A 23,930-nucleotide genomic window follows, 5' to 3' on the forward strand; every position below is an offset into this window, starting at 1 on the left:
AGGGTCAGAGGGAGAAGCAGACTCCCCACTGAGCGGGGAGCCCGATGTGGGACTCGATCCTGGGACTCCAGGATCACGACCTGAGCCGAAGGCAGTCGCTTAACCAACTGAGCCACCCAGGCGCCCCTAGCATAGACATTTTAACAATATTTGTTCTTCCAACCCATGAACGTGGAATATTTTATTTATTTTTAAAGATTTTATTTTAATCTTTTAAAGATTTTATTTATTGAGATAGGGAGAGAGCATGAGCGTGTGTGTGTGGGGGGGGGGGGTTGGGCAGAGGAGAAGCAGACTTCCCGCTGAGCAGGGAGCCCGATGCTGTGCTTGATCCCAGGACCCCGGGATCATGACCTGAGCCTAAGGTAGATGCTTAACTGACTGAGCCACCCAGATACCCCAAAGATTTTTTTAAGTAGTTTCCATACCAAACATGGGGCTCAACCTCACAACCCAGAGATCAAGAGTCACATGCTTTACTGACCAGCCAGCCAGGTGCCCCTCATTAAGTATTTTAAACCATCAGCTAACAGCTTTAGGTTCTTCTTCAAATCTGTTCAAAACAAACCACTAGAAACCACCTAGATTAGAGAAGGATTCATTATCCAGTCATGAAAGCCCGTCCCTTTCTGGTTTCTAGGAAGCACCAACTCACTTATAAACATTCATTCTAAGACAGCGTCCTTGCCATGAGTTTGTCACCTGGGTGACATAAGATGCTGCCAACATTTCTTACTCATACTCTCTGCTTTGGTCTCTCGAGACTCTCCCTTAGGAGCAATGCTTTCTTTGAGCAAAGTTATCATCACCCTAATAACCCCACTCTACACTCTGAATTAACATATGGCCCAAACATTCCAGTGAAATACCAAAATACCCATTCTTTGGAGAAGAAAAGGAAAGACACCAAGCATGAGTGCAAGTTTTTGGTGCCTTCTATGGGAGGCTTGTCCAGAAGCATTATTTAAATTGTACCTTTGTTTTGATGCTCTAGAATAGCACCATCCATTAGAAACATAATGTGAGCTTCATATGTAATCTAAAATTTCCTAGTAACATATTAAAAAATTAAAAAGAAACAGGTGAAATTAATAATGTATATAATGCAATTCATTTGGCCCTTGAATAACATGGGTTTGAACTGCATGGTTACACTTAAATGCGGCATTTTTTCGATCAATATAGTACAGTACTGTGAATGTATTTTCTCTTCCTTATGATTTTCTTAGTATTTTCTTTTCTCTGGCTTACTTTATTATAAGAATATAGAATACAATGCACATAACATACAAAATATGTGTTAATTGATTATTTATGTTATCACTGAGGCTTCCGGTCAATAGTATGTTATTAGTAGTTAAGTTTTTAGGGAATCAAAAGGTATACTTGGATTTTTGATGGCATGGCAGGGGGGGTTGGTGCCTCTAACCTCTGCGTTGTTCAAGGGTCAACTGTATTTCCAAAATACTATAATTTCAACAGTAATATAAAAAATTGAAAATGAGATATTTTACATTCTTCTTGTTTTTTGGTCGTAAGTCCTTAAAATCCTATAGTATTTGATACAAACAGCAAACCTGGATGCTGACCAGCAACATTTCAGGTACTGAATACCCACATTGGACTAGTGGCTACGATACTGGATAGCCCAGCCCTTGAGGCACACACCATAGTAAGATTTGGGATGGATAAGAGAGGTCTTCTGTTTTTGTAAAGTAAGAATATGCTGAACAAGAAGAAGTGGCTGGAAAGGAGAACAAGCCTCTCTGTGCCCTCAGATAGCTTTGAAAGGTATTTTTGCCTTTGGACTTTTGCAGTATAACTGTACAAAGGGGCCTTGGTGTACCCCAGGAAATAGAGGTACCTCAGTGTGAAGACCACTATTTTAAGGTAGATTCTAGCTGCCAAAGTTTGGGGGCATGATGCAATGATAATGAAATTATACATTCATATCTTCTGAAGAAGGCCTAGTCAACCATCCTTCTAAAATGCTGGACCAAGTGGAAAGAAAAATTCACGAGACAAAATATTAGCCAGGAGATCCAGAAAGCCCTTGCTACTTTGTCAGCAATATGCTGGTATGGTTTTGAGGGTAAGGTTGACAAGCTATCTTATCACAAGTAGAGAGTTTTGGGTAATGTAGAGTGATGTTTTCCTCTCTTAATGTGATGGAGATAAGATGGGGTTATATGTGAATCATCAACCTAACATCAGATGACTTGAGGAGTTCGGGAAGCTCTCCTACGTTATGGCACAGAAGTGACAAAGAATCTCTTCCTTGCCTTAATTTTCTTGGGAAACCTCTACGGTTTGCCCCTTTGACTTTTTTAAAGTTCCAGTGTGCAGTATGAAGGATGGGCTTCCTTTCCAAAGGAACCCATATGCTTATCCTAAAAGGCAAGTATAAGGAAGTAGTTTGCGATACTGTCTAGTTTGCTTAAGGCTAAGGCTTAGGCTGCATATGCTACCAGGAGAAAGTCCCACAGACTGGGCAGCTTAAACAGCAGAAATTATATCTCACAGTTCTGGCGGCTGGAGGTCGAGGATCAGGGTGCCAGTATGGTCAGGTTCTGGGGAGAGCTGTCTTCTCATTTGCATACTGCTGACTTTTCCTTGTATTCTCACCTGGCAGAGAGCAGAGAGGGGAAGCAAACTTTCTCATGACTCTTAGAAAGGCACTAATCTCATTCAGGAGGGCTCCAGCTTCCTGACCTCATTTAATTCATCTTAATTACCTCCCAAAGGCCTGCCTCCTAATACCATCCTATTGTGAAGTAGGGTTTCAACATGTGAATGGGGGAGGGGGGCGGAGCACAAACGTTTAGTTTGGAACACCAAATATACTTTGGGGGTTAGGGCTTCAACATATGAATTTATGGGGGATACATTTCAGTCCATAGCAGATATTAAGGTATGTAAGAGTATGGAATTCCATTTCAGAAACTCTCTAAATAAGATTATCATCTGCCTGGATGATTTCTTTAGGATGAAATTCTATTTAGCTGGAGGCCAATGACTAGTTTAACATTTTCCAGAATCCCAAGTCTTTGTGTAACATCATTCTGTCTGTCATCTCCTTATGTAAGTTTTATTTTCATGATAAAATAAATTTCACTATGACCCATACTTCTCCCAAGAAAAACTCTTGGGGACAGTTTTGGGGCTTTCCAGGTAAATTAATACTGCTGCAAGCTATTTTTTCTTTTTTTAAATTTTATTTTATTATGTTAGTCACCATACATTATATCATTAGTTTTTGATGTAGTGTTCCATGATTCATTGTTTGCATATGCAAGATATTTTTTCTAATGAACTATTTCCCCTATTTTTTTTCTATTTAAAGTTACTTCTTCGAGTTTCAGAATTGCCAAGACATGGTAGGCACCTCACCCCCCAACACACACACCTCAATCCTGTTTAAAACAATGAGCATTTCACAATCAAGGGGTATGCTGGAAAAAAGTCTTTCAAATAAAAGTTGGCTATTCCTAGAACAGTTAATTTCTAAGTGAAACTAACAATACTTCCTTTCAAGCTTGAGAGGTATATAACTTATGAAACGAGAATAAACTAAAAAGTACCTTTCCTGTTAATACTTTTGAAATTGTTGTACAATTATACTTGAAATCTATTTTTTTATTGTTGTGACATTGGGAAATTCCATAGAGCAAAAACGGGAGGTGTTTGACTTCGTTGTAAAATGTGTTTGTGCTACTGAATGGGGGGATATGCATCCAACCTGTACTAAGTTCCTTACAGAGAATTAATCAAACTAAGAAACAAACACTTTAAATGCTTTGGCCCCGTTCCTCGTGAAGTTATTACAAATAAGGGCTGGCGTTTTCCAAGAAAAGGAACTTGGAGCCTTTCATGAATTAACTGTTTTAGGCAAGGCAATGAAAAGGTAGTTACATCAATCCAAGGTGATTCAAAATGTAAGTTACCAAGTTGAAGGACTTACAAATTATAATGTCATCATATAACTTTTAGTTATCAAATTAGGAATGAACCAAAGGGGAAGCTGGAAACTAATTGGGATTGTTCTGGTGATGTCACTATATAGGCTTTTACATAGGCTTATAGATTTTTGTTGTTATTTATTCATCTTGACATAAGAATAGGCTAGTTGTAATTATATCACAGTTCATAGGTTTACTTCTATTTCCTCTAAGAAACTCTAATTTTTGAATTATTTAGTTTAACACACTTGCTAATAATTTATAATTATTGTGTATTGTATATATTATGTAATGTCAGTAAAAATTTACATCTCCAATGTGCATATATTAAAAAATGTATGTGTACCTCTGTGTTTATTATGTACACTATAAAACATATACACAATAGGAAGTTTAAAAAGGTTAAAGATGAAACATTGACATTAAAAATTTTCTATCGAAGTGCAAAATAGGTACAATGTGACTAGATATTCTTCATTATTTTGGAAAGTCTTGGTTTAACAGTTTGTGATGTGGTGATTTGATTTTTTCTATATAATAGACTTTATTTTTTGGAATAGTTTATATTTACAGAAGAATGGAGACGATAGTACAGAGTTTCTATATACTCTACACCCAATTTCCCCTGCTGATAACATCTTACATTAGTATGGTACATTTATTACAGTTAATGAACCAACATTGATAACATTATTTTTTTTAAAGAATAGCTTATTTATTTGAGAGAGAGAGAGAGAGAGGGAGGGAGCACAAGAGGGATAAGGGGGAGAGGGAGAGGGAGAGAAAGAATCTCAAGCAGACTGCTGAGTGTGGAGCCTGAGCTGGGGCTCAATCATGACCTGAGCAGAAACCAAGAGTTGGATGCTTAACTGACTGAGCCACCCAGGTGCCCCAATACATTATTATTAACCAAGGTGATAGTTTACTTGACTTCTCTTAAGGAAGGTTTGTTTGTTTTTTTCTTTTGTTCCGGGATCCCATCTAGGACACCACATTACATTTAGTTGTCAGTCCATCTCCTTAGGCTTCTCTTGACTGTGATAGTATCTCAGACTCTTCTTCTTCTTTTTTTTAAAAGATTTTACTTATTTGTCAGAGAGAGAGAAACACAGCACAGCAAGGGGAGCAGCAGGGAGAGGAAGAAGCAGGCTCTCTGCTAAGGAGCTGATGCGGGACTCCATCCCAGGATCCTGGGATCATGACCTGAGCTGAAGGCAGACACTTAACCAGCTGAGCCACCCAGGCATCCCTCTTCTTGTTTTTGATGACCTTGACAGTTTTGAATAATACAAGTATTTTGTAGGATGCCCCTCTAATGGATATTGTAACTTGTGCAGTGTTTTTCTCATGATTGGATTGGGGTTACAGGTTTTTGGAAGATCACAGAAGTGCAGAGCCATTTTCATCAGATCACATCTATCAAGGTTACAATCCATTGACATGATTTATTGATGAGCTCAGGTCACATGGTAACTTGTGACTCATGGAGAAGCATTCATTCTCTAGTAAGTCCAGTAGCAGGCCGAAAGCTGTTTCTCAAAAGGAGAGTCATTTCCACAGAGGATAGCGGGGCTTTAGTCCCAAATCCTAAGATTTGCCTTGTGATTCACTTATAAATGCTTGCCAAAGACTCTAAATAGCAGTTCTATCTGCCACTGCCACTTCAAGCTCCATTGGATCTACTGGATCCTATGACCCAAATGGCAGAGCAACTTGCACAATCGCCTGGACCTGTGGCAGAGACTTCTCTTTTACTAGGTGTTGTGCCTCTTCCTTTAGTAGTTACTTCCTTTAGTAACAACTTCTCCTTCACCTTAGAAGTGATATCTTGATATACCCCATACCACCGGACCCCTAGTAATTTCAGGAAGGCCCTTGAATTTTGGAGGATTTATTTTCCATCCTCCGATGTGCAAATATCTTACCAATATGTGTACAGTAATTGCTACTTCCTGCCTACCAAGGCCAATCAACATATCATCTTCAATATAATGGACTAGTGTGATTTTCTGTGGAAGGGAAAGGAGGTCTTTGAGGATTAAATCATGACACAGGGCTGAAAAGTTGATATATCCTGTGGTGGGACAGTGAAGGTGAATCACTGGCCTTGTCAGTTGAAAGTTAATTCCTTCTGGTAGACTTTTTCAACAGGTATAGAGGGAAAAAGCATTTGCCAGATCAATAGCTACATACCAAGTATTAGGAAATGTGTTGATTTGCCCAAGCAATGAAACCACATTTGGAATAGCAGTGCAACTAGAATCACCACATAATTCAGTTTATGAAAATCCACTGTCATTCTCCAAGATCCATCTGTCTTCTGCACATGCCAAATAGGCAAGTTGAAAGGGATGAAGTTGCCATCACAACCTCTCCAACCTTCAAGTCCTTGATGGTAGTGCTAATCTTTGCAATCCCTCCAAGAATGTGGTATTGCCTTTGGTTTACATTTTTATGGGCAGAAACTGTTCTGGTGGCTTCCATTTGGCCTTTTCTACCATAACAACCTTCATTCTACAGCTCAGGGGATCAACGTGGGGATTCTAATAGTTACTGAGCATGTCTATTTTAATTACACATTCTAGAACTGGGGAAGTAACCACAGGATGTGTTCAGAGACCCACTGGGCCTAATGTGAGATGAACCTGAGCTAGAACTCCTTTAATCACTTGACCTCCACAAGCCCCTACTCTGGTTGGTAGACACAATGATGTGGTGCATTTCCACGAATCAGTGTCAAGTTAGAGCCATTGTCTACTAATCTCCCAAAGTCTGATTATTTCCTTCCCCCCAGTGGGCAATCACCCTGGTAGATGGCCATAGGACCCTTTGGGGAAGACTGGGAACAAATTAATAATATACATTTTTAGCAATGGAGCAAGTACTTCCCCAAGAGGACTTGGCCTCTCCTTCATTCAAAGAGTTCTGAGTGTATAAACTGGCTCAAGTATGGAAAATGATAGAGGGGCTGTGATGCTCTGTTCTGGTGGTGCAAGTTAGGACTTCTGTTTGCTAGACCTAGAACTCTTCTGCTAATACCAAGTATGAATTTAGGAGATTGTCCATTTCTTTTTTTCCCTAGGGACACTATGACCAACTGCCAATGTCATAGGTCTCTGAAAGTCAGACAATTCTGATTACTGCTTCAGTTCAGCTGTCCATTACAGTAACGACCCCCATCCAGTTTTTGACAATTAAGTGCCACCTCTTGGTCCCTGCCATCCTAGGATCCCATTATCCCCACTGCATTTAGGAATCCCAGTTTGATGGTGGTAGTTTCCACTAGGATCCCATTATCCCCACTGCATTTAGGAATCCCAGTTTGATGGTGGTAGTTTCCAAGATTTATCTGAATACAGAGAAAAGCAATTGCATGTCTCTTCAAAGATGCTGGGGCTTCGCTCATAGATTTACTTCTCACAGTCATGAAGGGTAATGTCCTTTGGACCCTCCTGCGGTGGGTGAACAGGTCTTACATGATAAATCCACACTAACATGTCAAACCCCTTGCCCCTAAGCCTTTGGATACCTTCCTCAGTAATATCCTAGGCAGTTCTGGCAGTTCATTTAGTGTAGGTACTTTGGGGAGGATGGAAGTCAACTGATCAATAGGGTTTTGCTTAGGTCCTTCTCATAGTGGGCCTAGTGGGTCCCTAAACCCATCTTATGATTGTTTTCCCAGATTTACATGCATAATAGAAAAAGACATACTCAGCAACCATTCAAACAAACTGTTAAGCTTTTTCTAACCCTTGGAGATAACAGGTTGTATCTAGAATATCTGCTTGGTGGGCCCTTATCAGTAAATTCAGCCTGATAGGATTTTGTAAGTCTTCATCTTGATCTGTTAGTTTCCTAGGGCTGCTACAGCAAAGTACCACAAACTGAGGGATTAAAAAAACAGAAATTTATTCTCTTACAGTTCTGGAGGATAGCTGCCTGAAATCAAGTTATCAGCAGGGCCACACTTCCTCTGAAGGCTCTTTGGGATCATCTTTCCTTGCCTTTTCCTAGCTACTAGTGGCCCACAGCATTTCTCTGCGTATTGTTACAACACTCCAATCTCTGCCTCCATCTTCATATGTCCTTATTTCCTGTGACTATATATTTCTGCATCCTCTCCTCTTATAAGACACCCATTATGACCTCATCTTAACCTCATCTACAAAGACCCTATTTCCAAATAGGTCACACTGAGATTCCAAATGGACATGAATTTTGGGAGACATTATTCACCTCACTATAATCCCACATCCTTAATAGCCACTGGAAATATAACTCCTATATTCTTTTGCATGCTCTGAGTATTTTTAGCATGTGTATTTATTTTTCAAAATTCAAGGAAAAAACCCACCCTATAGTTCTTTGCTTCAAAATACAAACATTTTACCCCCATTTTTCCAGTTTTTTTTTGAGAAATAATGGATACACATCACTGTTATGAATTTAAGGTGTATAGCACGATGGTTTGATTTACATATATTGTGATATGATTACCATAATTGGTTTATTAGTAACCATCATCTCATATAGATACAAGAAAAAAAAATCTTGTTATTAGAATTCCTAGGATCTACTCTTAACAGCTTTCCTATGTATCATACAGCAGCCTTAGACATAGTCATCACGTTGTACATTACATCCCTAGTACTTATTTATCTTATAACTGGAAGTTTGTGCCTTTTGACCCCTTTCCTCCAATATTCTTGGAGGAAGAAATATTCTTTCCATCCAGTTTCTCCCTTTGATGCCCACTACTATCTAGTCTCCCCAAACTGGACTCCCAGTCTTGCCCTTTCCCAATCTTTTCTCTAACAAAGTGATCTTTTAAAATAGTCGCCACCTTCCAACTCTTAGTGAGGATCAAGCACAAGCTCCCTCCCTAGCCTAAGGAAGCTTTTCTCCATCTGGTCTGCAGCATCCTTCTTCCAGTTTCATCTTTCGGTAAAATCTCCTGCTACCTACCTGTCTTGTCCCCTAATACTTACAGGTTTCTGAACTGCCCATGGGTTCCCTTCCTGCATACCGTGGTCCTGCACTCTGCTTTGGTAATACCCCTTGCACCCCTGACTGCTCCTCATCTTTAGAGGCTTCTCCTCTATTCTCTCTCCAGAGATGAAACATTTCGCTCTCTCCTGATCTTTGAGGTTTCTTAACATTTTTCCCTTTGCTCCTTTTCCCCTTACATCAAATTTCACTTTAAAGAATACAGCCCACACTGTTTGTGCTGAGCTTGCTCAACTGCACAGTAGACAGTTCACCCTTCCGCCTTCACAGTGGGGAGGGACCTAAATCCCAGCCCTGGAGCGACAAGCTGACCCCACACCCAAGACCAAAGCTCTCCGGGCTCGGGGGCGGGTCGTGACGGAGCTGTCACTCGGGGAAGGCCAGGCAAGCCGCACATCACTCAGTCTGCCCACATCCTTCGTTTTATGGTTGACGAAACCCCGCCCGGCTCTGAAGCCCAGACTGACACTGCAAGGTGCTCAAAAGCGTTGGCACTCTTCACACCCTCGTCTGGCCTTCCTCCTCCTCACCGAGGATGCGTTCCTCCGCTCGTCCAGTGTTTTCCCTTCCTCTCCCGTCCCGGGCGGGCCGCAACATCCAGGGAAAGCCAGACGCGCTGGGAACTCCAGGGAGGACCAGCTGTGTGGAGCATGCGCAGTGTCCGCGCGCCCTGCAGGCGGTCCTAATCGCCCACCGCTCAGCCGGCGCAGCAGCTTGCGCAGGCGCGGCGTCCAGGGGCTCCCCGCCCACCCCGTCCTAGCGGGCCACGCCCCCTCATCGCGGGTCAGAGGCCGCGGGGCGGGCGGCGGTGACGCGTGCGGAAGTGTCCCGCGCAGCCTCGGAAGCCGGCGAGCTGTAGAGCGGCGGCGGCCACGGCCGGGCGCCCCGACGGGAGGGGCCCTGGATCGCTCGGAGGCGGCCGAACCGGTGTGTCGCCGCCGCCGCCGGCGGCCCCATGAGTCGGGGCACCATGCCCCAGCCCGGAGCGTGGCCGGGCGCGAGCCGTGCCGAGAAGCCGGCGCGAGAGGCGGGGGCCGCATCCCCGGGCCCCGCGAGAGCCGCGGCACCGGAGGGCGGGAAGGCGGCGGCCGGCGGGCAGCCGCGGATCGCGGTGCGGTGCCCAGCCGAGCAGTGAGTCGCGGGGCGCAGCGGGGACGGGCGGGGGTGCCGGGATTGTTCCCCTCGGGAAGGGTGGGCGTGGGGTGGGGTGGGCTGGGAAGTAACCGGCGGAGAGTCCTTCGCATCCTCGGTTCTGGGTAAGGTCGTCGGCGACGGAGAGGAATTCGAAGACACTCGTATCCAGTGTCCGTACAAATATTTTTCCTCAGGGCCCGGGGTCTCACAATTCTGGTCACCCAGTGCCCCCTGGTTTTAAATCTGAATAGCTCTAAAGTTAAAACAAAGCTCCAGGAACTTGGGAAACAAACCGGAAAAGCGTACTGTTATAACCAACTCCCAGTGAATCTTTCCTCCGACATGGTTGGGGAAGGAAGTAAGGTTGCTTCTATCACAGCCAGAGGAAAACTGAACCACGCAACAAGTTTGTTCCTGGAAGGCAAGTCGCCGCTTGATGAGCGCCCCACCTGTTGAACAGACTTTGGACGGAGTCTGACCCAGTTCTCTTTTGCCCATTAACGGCTTAACTAGCTGTCCCCTCCCCCTTTATTTTTAAATACGAAAGGCAGCGCTGGTTAGATCAATTATTTAGTGAATTGTAAAGAAGGCAGCATAAAGGCAGGCGTTTATAGTTTTAGCAAGGGCCTGGGAGTGAGATGGAAGCAGAATATAGACTTGAAAGCTGAAACTTTTTCTACGGTTTCAGGTTCTAGGCACATATAAATGCTTTTGAATTCCAAAATTGATGAAAGCACTCATAACCATTTTGACAGATAGCTTAATTGGCTGGCAAGTTGAATTGTAAGGTGTGTTCAAATGGGATTTAGTTGTTGTTGGCGTTTTCTGAAAAGGGGTCCTTGGCAGGCCTGCTATGCAGCTAGTGTATTACAGCGTTGATGTGCATGGTTCTTTACCATGGGCGTTGACATTCTCATTTATTGAGCATCTAAGTCCTCTGGGATGGTATTATCCACACTTAATGTGTTAATGGCTCCTGGGAAGGATTTGGAGTAGGCAGTCTCAAACTCCTGCCTGTGCAGGTAACCTAAGTGAGTGCGGCTGACCAGGTGTGGACCATGGGTTTCTGGAGAGCTGTGTCCATCACTGTTGGGGTCAGAGTCCACTAGGTTCTACCCTCTGCCTGCTGGATTTTCTGTATTTAAAGAGTCCAGATATCCTGAATTTTTAATGAAATATCCTGATTTTTAAAGAGTAGCATTTTATTTTTTAACTGAAACCACTGTGCAGGCCCATGTGTGAGCTGATGTGGTCTCGGGCTGCAGGTTTGCTCTCTGGGTTAGAGAACGACCTCAGACTCTGCAGAGGGTAAGGTAGGATTGGCAGTGGCGGGAGTGAGGGGGTGGGGTGGGGGGTGGTCTTCTGCTTCTGCCCCTCCACGGTCCATGCTGGTTTCTAACTGACTTCCTCTTGCCCTGGTGGTCAGAGCTGTGACTCCCCGGTTAGAGACCCTCCCCCTCAGAAGCTGCACCTTAGCCTTGAGTGGAGCATTCTCATGCCCCTTTGAGATGCAGAAACTTTGAAGCCAGAACCATGTTCCTAAAAGTATGCATAGTTATTTGGCAAGTATTTATGCTGGATGTGGTTTCCAGAGTCAGAACCTGGGGAAATAGGCCCATGGTGGGAAGGAGCACTCTTTCCTGATGAAAAGGTTTTGAGGCACACCCCTTCTTACCGCTGTCAGTAGATTTACAGACAGTCTGAAAGGAATCTAAGAAAAAAACCCAGCCTTGGTTTGTCATTTACACACAGGAAACTGAGTTGCAGATTCCAGAGGTGCTTCTTGACCAGGGAGACAGGGAGTAGGTTTCAGGGCCAAGTTCCCTGATGCCTTGGTGGGAACCTACCTCCATCTTTTTCTGGCTTTCTCAGCAGAATCAGGCAGAGGAACATGATTTATAATGACCTCTCCCCTTCCCTCCTCTCGCTCATTTGAGAGCTGCTGTTGGCTGGCATCCCCTGGACAAGCCCTAAGGGTGGCTCACAAGATGACTTACGGTCTGATTTGAAGAAGTCTTAGGTCACACCAGATTTGGTTGACTTTTCTTGGAGCTTCCTTACTGTTTCTGTGAGCACATCTGCTGTGCTCTATCCCCTGCTCACCCCGCCCCTGCATTTGAAACTGAGGCTGTGTCCACTTCTTGCCTTTAGCTAAGGAAGCCACCGTCCTTGAGGACCAAGATGGTCCTGAGACATGGTCGGTGGCCAGGCTAGACATGCTTAGGGAATTGAGAAGCAAGACTACTTCAAGGCCGGTCTTTGCCTGCCTGATGGGGGGACATGGTTTGAATCTAGGGTCCGTATGCTGACTGTGTGTGGTGGGGAGCAAATGTCCGTGAACCCCTCTGAAATTGAAGGTGAAATTTTATGTGTATTTGTTTTTCTGGCCTGAGGTTCTGACGAAAGCTATGGATTTTCAAAAGGGCTGTGAGCAACGAGTTTCTAAGCCGTTGTTCTTGGGTGTTGCTACATGTGCTGTTGTGCGAAAGTGTTTCCCACTCGCCTCACTCCTTAGCTCCCGTGGGATATGTTTGATGGGGTGCCAGCCACTCCCTCCTGCCCCTTCTCCCACCTAGAAGTAAAGACTGTTTCAGACCTCATTGTTGAGGATGTCTGGGTTGTCCCCAGCTACCTCTGGAAGTCACGTGGAGTAGCATGAGCCAGTCGTGGAAAGTCCACTTGCAGAAGGGAGATGGAATTTTGGCTTGGGTGCCGGTACTTTCCTGCATTTGATGTGTTGTTCACCCATCTCTACAACCGCTAAGTGGTGGAGAAAGGCTGGGTTGAGTGGTCTTTGCTTTTCCTGTGCCTTTGTGGGAAGGTACGTTGGTGTCACAGTGGTTGACACTGTCTTACTAACACTGCCTGGGCCGTGGGTCTTCTAGGGTAGGCCAAGTTCAGCATGAACTACAGTGTTCAAGTTCAGAAAGCTGAACAAAGCCATAGTTAGCTTTTTTAGACAATTAGGGGGGACTTAATGCAAATGTTCATAATGGTGAGTGATTACAATGCTGTCTTGTTAGTTTCGCATGTATGTTAGAATTGACTTTTTTCATATTACATGTATCAGAAATGGAAAAATTGGCTCTACAGAAATGTCTTGCTTCACTGAGCTCTGTGTTTCTAGTTGATAGCTTTTGTTCTTGGCAACGGTATAATTTTGTCTCTGTAGTAAGCATTTTTTAATTAAATTTTGAAACATTTATTGTTATATAGGTCTTTGAACAGAGCAAGAGAGGTTATAATTTGGTCTGCAAAATCATGTCATTCATTCAATCATGTTTACTGCCTTTATATTAAGAATAAAATATTTCATCTCTAGCTTAAGAGAAAACCAGAGCTTGAAAATGCACACTTTAAAATAACAGCATGCTAAACTAAGAATTTTCTAAGTAGAACTTATTAGGATTTTGGTTTTAAAATTTAACTCAGTTGTGTAATTGAGCATGACTCACATGCCATTGTCCCCAAGAAATCAAGTCACTTTTAGGACTTTGTCTTACTTTTCTAGCTATCTGTATGTTTTCTAGAAGGAAACCTTTCGCCGTAGTGATCATTTGAGTCTTTGGGTTTCAGTGGCCTCTTTAGTGCCAAATGGTAAGCACTCTCCATCCCCACCCCAACTTGACATATAAACACAAAAGATTACTAAATTTCTGAAACTGGTCATCATTGACGATTTTATCTTACAATGCAATATCCTTTTTCTTTTCATTATTTCACTATCTTCACTTCTCATAACAAAAATTCAAACCTCTAGTTTAGATATAATAAATAGACAACAAACAAATAATATATAAATATAAAATATAAATAAATATATGTGTAATATATAAATATTTTATTTTGTCATTTTCAGCCTTAATATTTTGATACTTAAAAAGGTTAAAGCAAAAGATTATTATTTTTTTTTTTTTTAAGATTTTTTTTTTATTTATTTGAGACAGAGAGAATGAGAGAGAGAGAGCACATGAGAGGGGGGAGGGTCAGAGGGAGAAGCAGGCTCCCCGCCGAGCAGGGAGCCCAATGCGGGACTCGATCCAGGGACTCCAGGATCATGACCTGAGCCGAAGGCAGTCGCTTAACCAACTGAGCCACCCAGGCGCCCAAAGCAAAAGATTATTGAGTGAACTATTTTCTTAAATAAAATTTTTATTTTTCTTGTTCTCACAAATCTCTCTCCCTCTCTCTCTCTCTGGTTGGTCTTCCTTATGTTGGATGACTGTTTCATTTTGGCTGTTAAGTATCTTCTTTCCTGACCATAGTAATTGAATGTATTGCTTGAACTTAAAATTTATTCTCTCTCCAAGGAATTAGAGGTTTAGTATCATTTTTAAGGTGGCCTTTAAAGGCCATATTACAGTTTCCTTAGTGGCCTAGTAAAGTTAGCAAATGTCCTTGGATACTTGTCCTTGGTGGCCAGGCAAGTTAGCAAACATTTGTGCACAGGATCTGAATGAAATCTGGTTGTGGTTAAAGTAATTTGAATGCATGCTGGCCTCCCATTTACCCATTTCTGCTTTGCTGCTTTTGTATATCTTGAATCAGTGCTTTTTTATTTCCAATAATCTTCCTTTCTACTCTGTCTTCCCTTCACATTTAGTTCTCACGTTGATTTCTTTTCGTTCCATTCCTCCTGGCCTTTGTGGGAATTTTTATGTGTGGCTGTACCAAGAGATGCTTGTTTGGAGAACTTCCTCTGGGCACTGGTGTTGCGATTGCATTTGGGGTATTTTGCAGATTAAAAGGAAGAGGACAAAGGGGGAGGCAAATATGCCTGTAGCAGAGCCACAGAATTCGCTTGAAGTACAGCTTTTAACAACACGTAGATTCGTAGTCTGGTAGAACTTAAGACCTGGAAGAGGAACCCTTTAGATCGTACAGATCTTGTCCTCTCTTCTCACTTTGAAGATGAGAAAAACTATGGCGCAGATCAGGGAAGTGGCTTGCCTGAAGACATGCTTCTGGTGATGTCAAGAAAGTAGTTCACTTCAGTGCTTGTTTTGTAGGCTCAGAGTTTCTCTCCTATTTGATAAAGCTGGGAAGGAGGCCAAAAGATATAATGATATTATTAAAAGAAGAACTAACACATTTAGTCACTTTTGATTTTAGGCATTTGTTGTATAGTCCCTGTGAATCTGGTTTCAGTTTGCTTTTACCTCTGGCCATGGGCTTCCTGGGTGACACCATACTTTTTACTTGGAATCTCATGGGGGTCAGGGAACATGGAAAGTACCTTTTCCTAAGAGGTTCCCTCAGCCCTACGGTATTTTAAAAAATAGGCACACACACACATCATTACCTTTATTTAGAGAGGAAAAAGAGGAGTAAGGAATGACATTGGGTGAATTGTTTGTTAGTACTGTGCACCAGTGGTGTAGTATGAGAATGAGAATAGCAAACTTTTTGGAGAGCTGATATTTTACATGTGTCCATTTTCACAACAGTCTTTTGAGGTGAGTTCTCTCACTGTCCTTTTTACAGTGCTTACATTTAAGTGGTTAAATTTAGGCACGGAGAGGTATGATTACTTCAGTTCCATGGTCACACACGCAGGGCTAATGAGGGCTGGAGGGCGGAGTGGTTAAAACCTGACCTTGTAACTTCTGGGTCCCTGCTCTGGCCATGGCATTCTATAGCCGGGTCACCCATACCGTGTGTGTCCTCAGGTCTTAGGCAGTGAGCCGTTCCAGCAGAGGGAATGGATTGAGCCAGTCACCGGTGTAAAAGCATAGGCTAAGTGTTGGTCAGGTGTTTGGACTGAAGTGGAGGTGTGTGTAGGGGAATCACGGAATACAGGCTAGTGTGGTGGGTTGGGTCCACCACATAAGAGACTTCCCTGTTTATTTGGGAATTAAAGGGTTTCAGTGAGGTGGGGGAAGGTGGGTATGTTAGATTTCCCACTTCAGTCTGCTTCTCTCAGTATCCCTTCTTCATCTGCTCACCTCTTCCTTCCTCTTTCCCCCTGCTACGCTGGGCCATGTACCAGGAGCTGGGGTGTCGGGGGAATTGGGGATGGGAGTATTTCAGGTCATTCGCTTAATTCCTTATTTGTTACTGACCTTATTAACTCCTTCCTGTGTTTCCTTGCGCCTGGAGCCTCTGTCTTGTGTGGAGATTGGGCTGTGCTGTCATGGGGAGGAAGCATAGGGAATTGGGGGTCTGGTTACACTTTATGTGTACGTCGGCCAGTTGCCTCGCTTCCAGCTCTGGGGGTCTCCTGTACCCTGAGAAGTACTTGGCCCTGCCAGTCCCTGAGCCCCTCTGGGGTTTTTTGCAGGTTTACCGTCTTACCATCCAGCAGATATTCCTTCACTGGCATGGAGGCTCTGTTGTCCTTGGTCATTTACTGTTTCTTTGTCCCCTTTTGGACTGTTTGGGCTTTCACATGTCTTGTGGTTTTAGTAAAGATAGGGTTGGTATTTCTGTTTCTCCTCATTGTCAGGTTGTGGCTTATCTTGAGGGGTAAAGGCGATAGTCCTTGTCTAGCACCCAGTGGGCTTTTTTTCCTTTCTGGTACATAGCAGGTTCTTGTTCACTCACTAAATGAGACTAGAGACTTAAGAACAAAGTCAGTCAGAGTGGCAGCACTTCAAGTATGTGGGATGGGAGGGATGTGCTCAACAGAATGTGGCTGGCTGCTTCAGAGTGGGGGGTCAGGGAGCAGGAGGAGCCTTGGGAGGTTTTTGAGCTTTGGGGACTTACAATAATTGATGTTCTCCTATCCTTGTTTTTAAAGCGGTGATTGTAAAATTTGCTTGTGACATAATAAAGCACATGGCCTTCATTCCTGTGTAAATACTTTTATTAGTACTGTCTCCATTCTTGGAGCTTGATAGGATCGTGACAGGGCGTCGTTGATAAGACACATGCTAAGATGCTTACCAACATGGTTGAGCCCACATTAATAGATGTTCCAGTTAAAGAGGCCTCAGAGCCATGTAGCCAGTGGAGTGATGTTAAAGTGTCTCATTTAAATTAAGAAGCTCTGAAGTGGAATGATAGAAGCATGAGCATCCGAGATTTAAGATCCATATTTATATCAGATCATCATCAATGTAATATGAAAAAAATTAAACATTTAGTGTCTGATAAATTTTTTACGCAAGTGCATATTGTAATAGGGAAAATGTCAGTGCAACAAATTTTTGAAATGTCTGATTTGGTGTGATTTCAGTGAGGAGGACATGTATCGTGACGCGGATGAAATAGAAAAGGAGAAAGAATTACTTACACATGAAAGAGGGTTATCAGGTATGTTTGGAATTGTTTTATTCATAGAGTTCTTACTATTTACAGTAGAAAATGCAGTAAGTCGATATATCCATTTTCATAAAATGCTGAGATGTGCTTCCTAGGAAACATTCTTATGCATACGGTCTTAGCTGCATCTAATTATTCATTTTGCTGACGTATGTTTGGGGAATACTGTTTCCTGAGGTTTTGAAATCGTAATGCAAATATTCTCCCTGTGTTCTTTACATTCACATCATTTTTACACATGTGAGGATTTGTTCACTCTCTCGACACCACCCTGTCTCAGTCCGTGATTTCCTTCGTATTCTTAGAGGGAGTGTTTGGAGTTGAAATGCACTTTTCACTTCAAACGGAAGGACTTCTTGGGAAGCTTGGCTCCCTGTGTCTTTGCATGCACATGGCCATGTGAATTTGATTGACTTGTAAGAAAAAATGATCATGGGATCACGAATTCTCTCATCGTGTCATGACCTTTTGTCCATGTTTCTGCTCAGTCAGGCCTGCTCTTTTGCCCCCACCCCTCAGACCCCCGTACCCAGGGGCCCGTTGCTGCTAGGGGGAGGCAGGACCCCTGGCCGCCTGCGCTGCGGGCAGGCCCGACTGGGCTGTCTGTGGAGAAGAACCCCCACTTCCCCGGCTAGCTCGGGCTGGAGCTGAGGGGATGCTGCACTTGGGGGATACACCATAAGTGACTTGCAAGTGGCATTCTCTCTCATGACCTGCTGCTGGTTAGTTCGAGCACTAGCTTGTGTTTGGTTTATGGTGAACAAAAATACCGTCGTGTGTGTAGTTAGGAACAAATGATGCAAAGTGGGGTTTTTGATCATTTTCAGGTCTTTCTTGAGTCATCCTCACAAGGAATTGGCGGAACTCTTTACTGTGGTAGCCACAGCAGACCAGCTTCTCTGCAGTTGTCCCGTCAGGCGGGTTCCCGGGGCCACCTGTCCCGGTCCTCCACGAACTGCAGAGGATGCTCGGTTTCTGCTGCCGCCGTTGCACACCGTTCACTTCGGACCGGAGTCCGTGTTAGTCGTAGTCCTGAGGAGAAAGTGGTGCCTCCGTCGTTGTGTGTCCCCGCTGCCTTTGCAGGGACTCTTGCTTTCTGTGTCACTCTGCAGGTGCTCTGCTGTGGTTCGCCCTGTCCGCCGGGGAAGCCCTCCCTCCGCAGGTGTTTTAACTTCTGAGAGAGCTGTGTCATTTCCGGCTTTCGTCTGAGGTTGCATCTTAGTCCTTCTGGGTTCTTGCCCTTCCTGAAATAAGATCCTTTGGAAGTGCCTCTGTAAGGGTCTGTCCGTGGGAAGCTGTTTGCTTGCAAATTTAGTCTTATCTTTCTTTTTTAAGAGCTCCAGATGAACAGTTTAATCTTATTGAAGATGGGTAGTTGACAGTACTGCGGTCAGACTAATCCTTGGTAGGTAATGTGTCAGGTGTTTTTGTCTTCTCTTTGTCTTCAGTATTCTGCAGTTACTTTCTGCTGTCTGTTAAGTGTGGACTTTTTTTTTTTTTTTTAAGATTTTATTTATTTATTTGAGAGAGAGAGAATGAGAGACAGAGAGCACGAGAGGGAAGAGGGTCAGAGGGAGAAGCAGACCCCCCACTGAGCAGGGAGCCCGATGTGGGACTCGATCCCGGGACTCCAGGATCATGAGCTGAGCCGAAGGCAGTCGCTTAACCAACTGAGCCACCCAGGCGCCCTTAAGTGTGGACTTTTAAAAACCTACTGCTTGAGGTCTTCTTTTTGAATCCCACGATGCCATTTTTCATTAGTTTGGGAGAATTCTCAGCCATTATCTTCTTTTCTTATTCTCTCTACTTACTCCTTCCAGAACTCTAAGTAGATGTTTGCTCACCTCCTTCAGTCATCTGAGTCTCTTCATGACATGCCCTTTCATAGATATTTTTATCTTGTAGCCTCTGTTCCATTCTGGACAGTTTCTTCAGGTCTATTTTCTTTTTTGGAAAAGTTCTGGGGGCGCCTGGCTGGCCCAGTCAGTGGAGCCTGTGACTCTTGATCTCGGGGTTGTAAGTTCAAGCCCCACATTGGGTGTAGAGATTACTTAAAAATAAAATCTTAAAGGGGCGCCTGGGTGGCTCAGTCGTTGGGCGTCTGCCTTCGGCTCAGGTCATGATCTCGGGGTCCTGGGATCGAGCCCCGCATCGGGCTCCCTGCTCCGCGGGAAGCCTGCTTCTCCCTCTCCTGCTCCCCCTGCTTGTGTTCCCTCTCTCGCTGTGTCTCTCTGTCAAATAAATAAATAAAATCTTTAAAAAAAAAAAATAAATAAAATCTTAAAAAAAGAAAGAAAGAGAAATGCTGTTTTCTCCCAGATTTGCCTGGTCTCTTTTTGATAGTTTATTGCCTTTTGCTCATGTTTCTTACGCCTTTTATTTAAGTATTTAAAACATACTCTTCTGGGTCTCATAATTTCATTCTCTGAAAATCTTGGCAGGTCTAATTATGCCCGTTGCTGTTTTTGCTTATTTCTTGTTTCTTCAAAGTTTGAATTGTAAGCTCAGCTTTTGCGTATCTGTGTAGGGCTTGTGTAGTCTGGCTTGAGTGGGAGAGAGTTCAGCCTTATTCTTGCCAGGCACCCGCCGTGTCACCTACTCTGGGCCACATTATGTTAATTTCTAAATTTGAGTTTCCAGGGTCTTGTGGCTAGTCTGAATTCCCGTCCTGTCCCTGTATGAGAGCCAGCCTGTGGTTATGAATTCTCAGGGAGACTTCCTCTTTCCCAAGCCAGAGCCCAGGCCAAGGCAGAAAGTTTTCTTATGCTCTCTGTTAGTAAAAAAACACTCTTCGCTAACAAAGGGGTCCCAGGGTCAGCGAAACTATGGCTCCCTGGCCAAATTTGATATGCTACCTGGTTTTATAAATAAAGTTTTATTGGAACTTCTTATTTACCTGTTGTCTGTGGTGGCTTTCACACATGGTAAAGTTGACTAGTTGTGCCGGAAACCTTATGGCCCTCAGAGCATATGTTATTTACTCTCTGGTCCATTACAGAAAAAGTGCGATTCTTCTCCTCCCCGGCCCACCCTCTGACCCAGAGGCCCAGCTTTCTGAAGTTCAGTATTAAGTTCCCATCTTTCCAGGTTCTGAATCCTTGTCTTTGTCGCCATATGGTGGTTAAGGACCAGACCTCTTGGTTATTTGAGCTCCTGATTACCCCTCTGGTTTTCAGCTTCTCCTTTGGGTTTGTTTTTGTTTGTTTTTGTTTTTGTTTTTGACATTAGTAATGTTTTTTCTCGGAAACAGTAACAGTCTGTGTAGTTTGCATTTAAACAAACTGTCTTAAACTCGAAGCTGCTTGAGGTCAGGGACTGCCTGTCCTGTGCCTCCACTTCTCTCCTAAAGGAGGGCTTGCAGGGGCTGTTGGAGCCCTCCTCCCAAAGAACAGCAGCAGGACGGGACTCCCGAGCATCAGTTTGGTGCTGGCAGCTGTGTGGGTACTCCGTTTCCCCATCCTTGCTGCCTCCTGCAGGCCTCTCATTCAGCACGGGCTTATGGCTTGTGACTTGGCTTCCTGACCCTCCTGCCTCCTCCTCTCAGTTCTGAGGCGGTGGACCTGCCCGCCTTGCCACGGGCCAGGGCTTACCTTGGTGTGGGCAGGAATGAGGACTGCAGGCCAGGAGAGCAGGAAGACTGCACTTCGTTCTCATGAGGTCCTTCTTGAGCTGGAAATGTGCTCTCTGTTCAGAGGGCTGCCTGGTGGGAAAACATGGCCTAATCAATGTCCTCACTTCTGGATGTTTGCCGTTCCTTGTACTTGTACTTTGTGGGGAGGTGAGTGAGAAGACAGATACAAGGAACTCTTCCTTCCACTGAGTAGGCACTCCAAGTTTCTTGAATTTAAACACTGATGGGTCTGTATTTAGGATTGGCTGTGCAGCATTGGTATTTGTGGTCTCTGGATATTATGCTTCCAGGGTGTGTTTCACTTGTAAGCCAGTCCTAACTTATGCCACAGAATTATCTATAACCCGCAAGAAGGACTTTGTGCTCCTTACTCATCCCTGCATCTGTCACACTCTGGCTTGTCAATGCCCATAGTCTTTTCTTCTTCAGTAGTCTTTAAATCCGTTCAGGACAGAATCTGGGTCTTCACTGCCTTGGTAACCCCAGTTTCTAGCTCAGTGCCTGGCACATAGTAGACGTTCAGTAAATATGTGTTGAATCGAGCTGAGTGTGTTTTTAATTCACATCTTTCCTCAGGAGTAAATACGTTATAAGGTACTTCTGTGTTTATATCTTAATTTGTTTGCTGACATTTACTTCTTCAATAATTTTAAAAGGAAGTCAAGATATGCCTGAGCATTACTTCACTTTCTTCCTAAAACACACATACCCATGTGCGTGCGTCCATGTATACCACAAAATCAACCCCCAAACCTTACGTGTTAAACAAGGACAATATAAAGCCCATTTTTTAATTATATAATTTGTCTGATTGCAAGTTGTATTTTAAATGTCTTACAAGAGTTAAGTGAGGTCTGTAGCTCAGCTAACATTGAGAGCTCCATTAGTTTCTGGCTTATTATCAATACCTTATAGCCTTTTGGGATGAGGGCAGAGTATAAATAAATAAAGACAAATATATTTTTTGTTATAGTAGGTGTTATCTCTTTATATAGTGGATATAAAAAACTACTTAAAAATCATTAGATGTATTTTTTCATAGTTCAGGCTACTGCACGATTAGTTTGATTAGAATAATATTCTTCTTGTGTCCGTGAAGTTCCAAGTGCTAAGGACACAGCTGAGACACAAAATAAGCCCTTGCCCTCAAAGGAACTCATGCATTACTGTGTTCGTGGGTGTGGGTGTGAGTGGGGGTTTAGGGAGAAATGCAGAAAAAGAAATATGTCAGGTGTTGATCAGTGCCCAGAAGAAAAACAAAACCGTGTAAGGGGAGTAGAGTGAAGGTATGTATGTGTGACATTATGGGTGACATTTGAGCAGAGACCTGTAGGGAGTGCCGGAGCCCCACAGTGTGTGGGAGAGGTCCAGGGGAGGCTAGCTGCTGGTGGGGCTAATGCAGTCAGTGTAGGGAGGTGTGGAAGCCGAGCCCAGAGAGGCAGTGGGGGGGGGGGCGCAGGACAGGGGACCGTTGTAGGAAGTGGGGACATCGATGCCACTCCAGTGGGAGGCTCTGGAGCTCTCAGAACCCAGGAATGATGGCAGTTGTCTGACTGAAGTTTTAAAGGCATCACTCTGGCTTTCATGTGGAGAAGAAGGTATGGTGACACTGGAGACCCATCGGAAGACCTCCGGGTTATCTAGGAGTGAGGGGGTGGGGATAGGTAGTGGCGGGATTCTGGATCTTTTTGGAACGAAGTTAGAGAAAACGTAACCTGAGTAAAGCAGTACTGTTATTTTGATTATGCTTTGTTCCATTACCCACCCACCCCCCTTTCTGATTCTTCAGCAGAAGCCAGACTGAGTGTAGCTCCTGAAATGGACATCATGGACTACTGCAAAAAAGAATGGAGGGGAAATACACAAAAAGCCACATGTATGAAAAAGGTATGATGCCTAGATACACGAAGTTGCAAGTCTTTGAAATAGTCTGTCATCAGTAGTTACGTAATACGTTCTTTTATATTTTTAGACGTAGTTACTTTAGATCATGTAAACATTGGTATTCTAATTCTAGAGATGAGGAAACAGACTCCAAAGGTAAGGGACTTGTTTCGAGTCACAGTATTAATATAGGGCCAGCTTTAGTTGTTCAGTAACTGTTTCTTTGAAAAACACATCTAAACAACGCTGTGCTGTTCAGAGTTGGGCCAGTCATTGGTTGTCCTTTTGGGGTCATTTGGGAATGTCCTTCTGGCCTTGTGTGGTAAAAGCTTTAGGGACGGGACCAGCAGATGCCATCCCAACTGCTGTCCCTACCTGGGTCTGGTCTCCTGCCCTCCTATCCGAGGGGCCTGGGCTCTCCCGCACTCCATGTGCAGAGGGATCTGAAACTAATCCCTTCGTTTAAGGTGTCCCTGGAGCTGCTCCTCCTGGTCCTATCATGTAGATTGACAACCCTTAGGGAGTGTCCAAGGCTGTGGGACATTGGGGATTCCTGTGACGTGGTCCTCCTGTGACTGGGGCCACTCTCAGTCATAGTCAGGCCCACTTTCACTGCACACTGGTCAAGCACAGCCCCCTGTTGGTTCTCCCTTTGATGTACCCTGAATCCAGCATTCCTTAGTGGGTTGAACGATGTGAAATTGCTACTCTTTGACCATTTCTGAGCTACAAAAATGGCAGTTTCGACCTAAAACTTCCACCACCTCTTATAACCTCTGGGTTTATTCTTTGCTCATTTTTCTCTTGGGATTATTTATGTTATGAATTTGAACGTACTTCTTTTATATTAGAGATACTGACCTGTCATATTTGATAGGAATATCTATTTTGTTTAGATCTGTATTGTTTAGGATTTAAAATTTTTTAATATTTGTATATATCTGTTCTTTTCCTCAGAGCTTGTTTTTATAAAAAACATTGTGTCTCTTTCACATGCCCTGAAATGGGCTGACCTTCTTCAGAATGTAGCTGCTACTTAAAGCTCTGAGAGC

General features: G+C 43.8%; 1 protein-coding gene and 1 long non-coding RNA gene across 5 annotated transcripts in view; one reads left to right on the forward strand and one right to left on the reverse strand.

The window, feature by feature from the left end:
* Positions 1 to 9,703, reverse strand: part of LOC118539014 (uncharacterized) — a 37,016-nt gene extending 27,313 nt beyond the window's left edge. For both annotated transcript variants that reach the window (XR_013445489.1, XR_004918896.2), the window contains exons 1-2: positions 9,497 to 9,703; positions 2,522 to 2,625 (exon numbers count right to left, since the gene is read on the reverse strand). This is a non-coding gene — a long non-coding RNA (uncharacterized LOC118539014). The remainder of the gene's footprint in view (positions 1 to 2,521; positions 2,626 to 9,496) is intronic.
* A 64-nt stretch (positions 9,704 to 9,767) lies between these two features.
* The window catches only part of OTULIN (OTU deubiquitinase with linear linkage specificity), a 31,762-nt gene continuing 17,599 nt past the window's right edge, over positions 9,768 to 23,930 (forward strand). The window contains exons 1-3 of one of the 3 annotated variants that reach the window (XM_078066578.1): positions 9,768 to 10,097; positions 17,278 to 17,354; positions 22,784 to 22,881. In XM_078066578.1, the coding sequence (XP_077922704.1) occupies positions 9,922 to 10,097; positions 17,278 to 17,354; positions 22,784 to 22,881 (351 nt within the window). In that variant the 5' untranslated portion in view covers positions 9,768 to 9,921. The remainder of the gene's footprint in view (positions 10,098 to 17,277; positions 17,355 to 22,783; positions 22,882 to 23,930) is intronic. The other 2 variants (XM_036097316.2, XM_036097317.2) reach the window with 2 other exon arrangements.

This window comes from Halichoerus grypus, chromosome 2, assembly GCF_964656455.1.
Source record: "Halichoerus grypus chromosome 2, mHalGry1.hap1.1, whole genome shotgun sequence".
NCBI lineage: Eukaryota > Metazoa > Chordata > Mammalia > Carnivora > Phocidae > Halichoerus > Halichoerus grypus.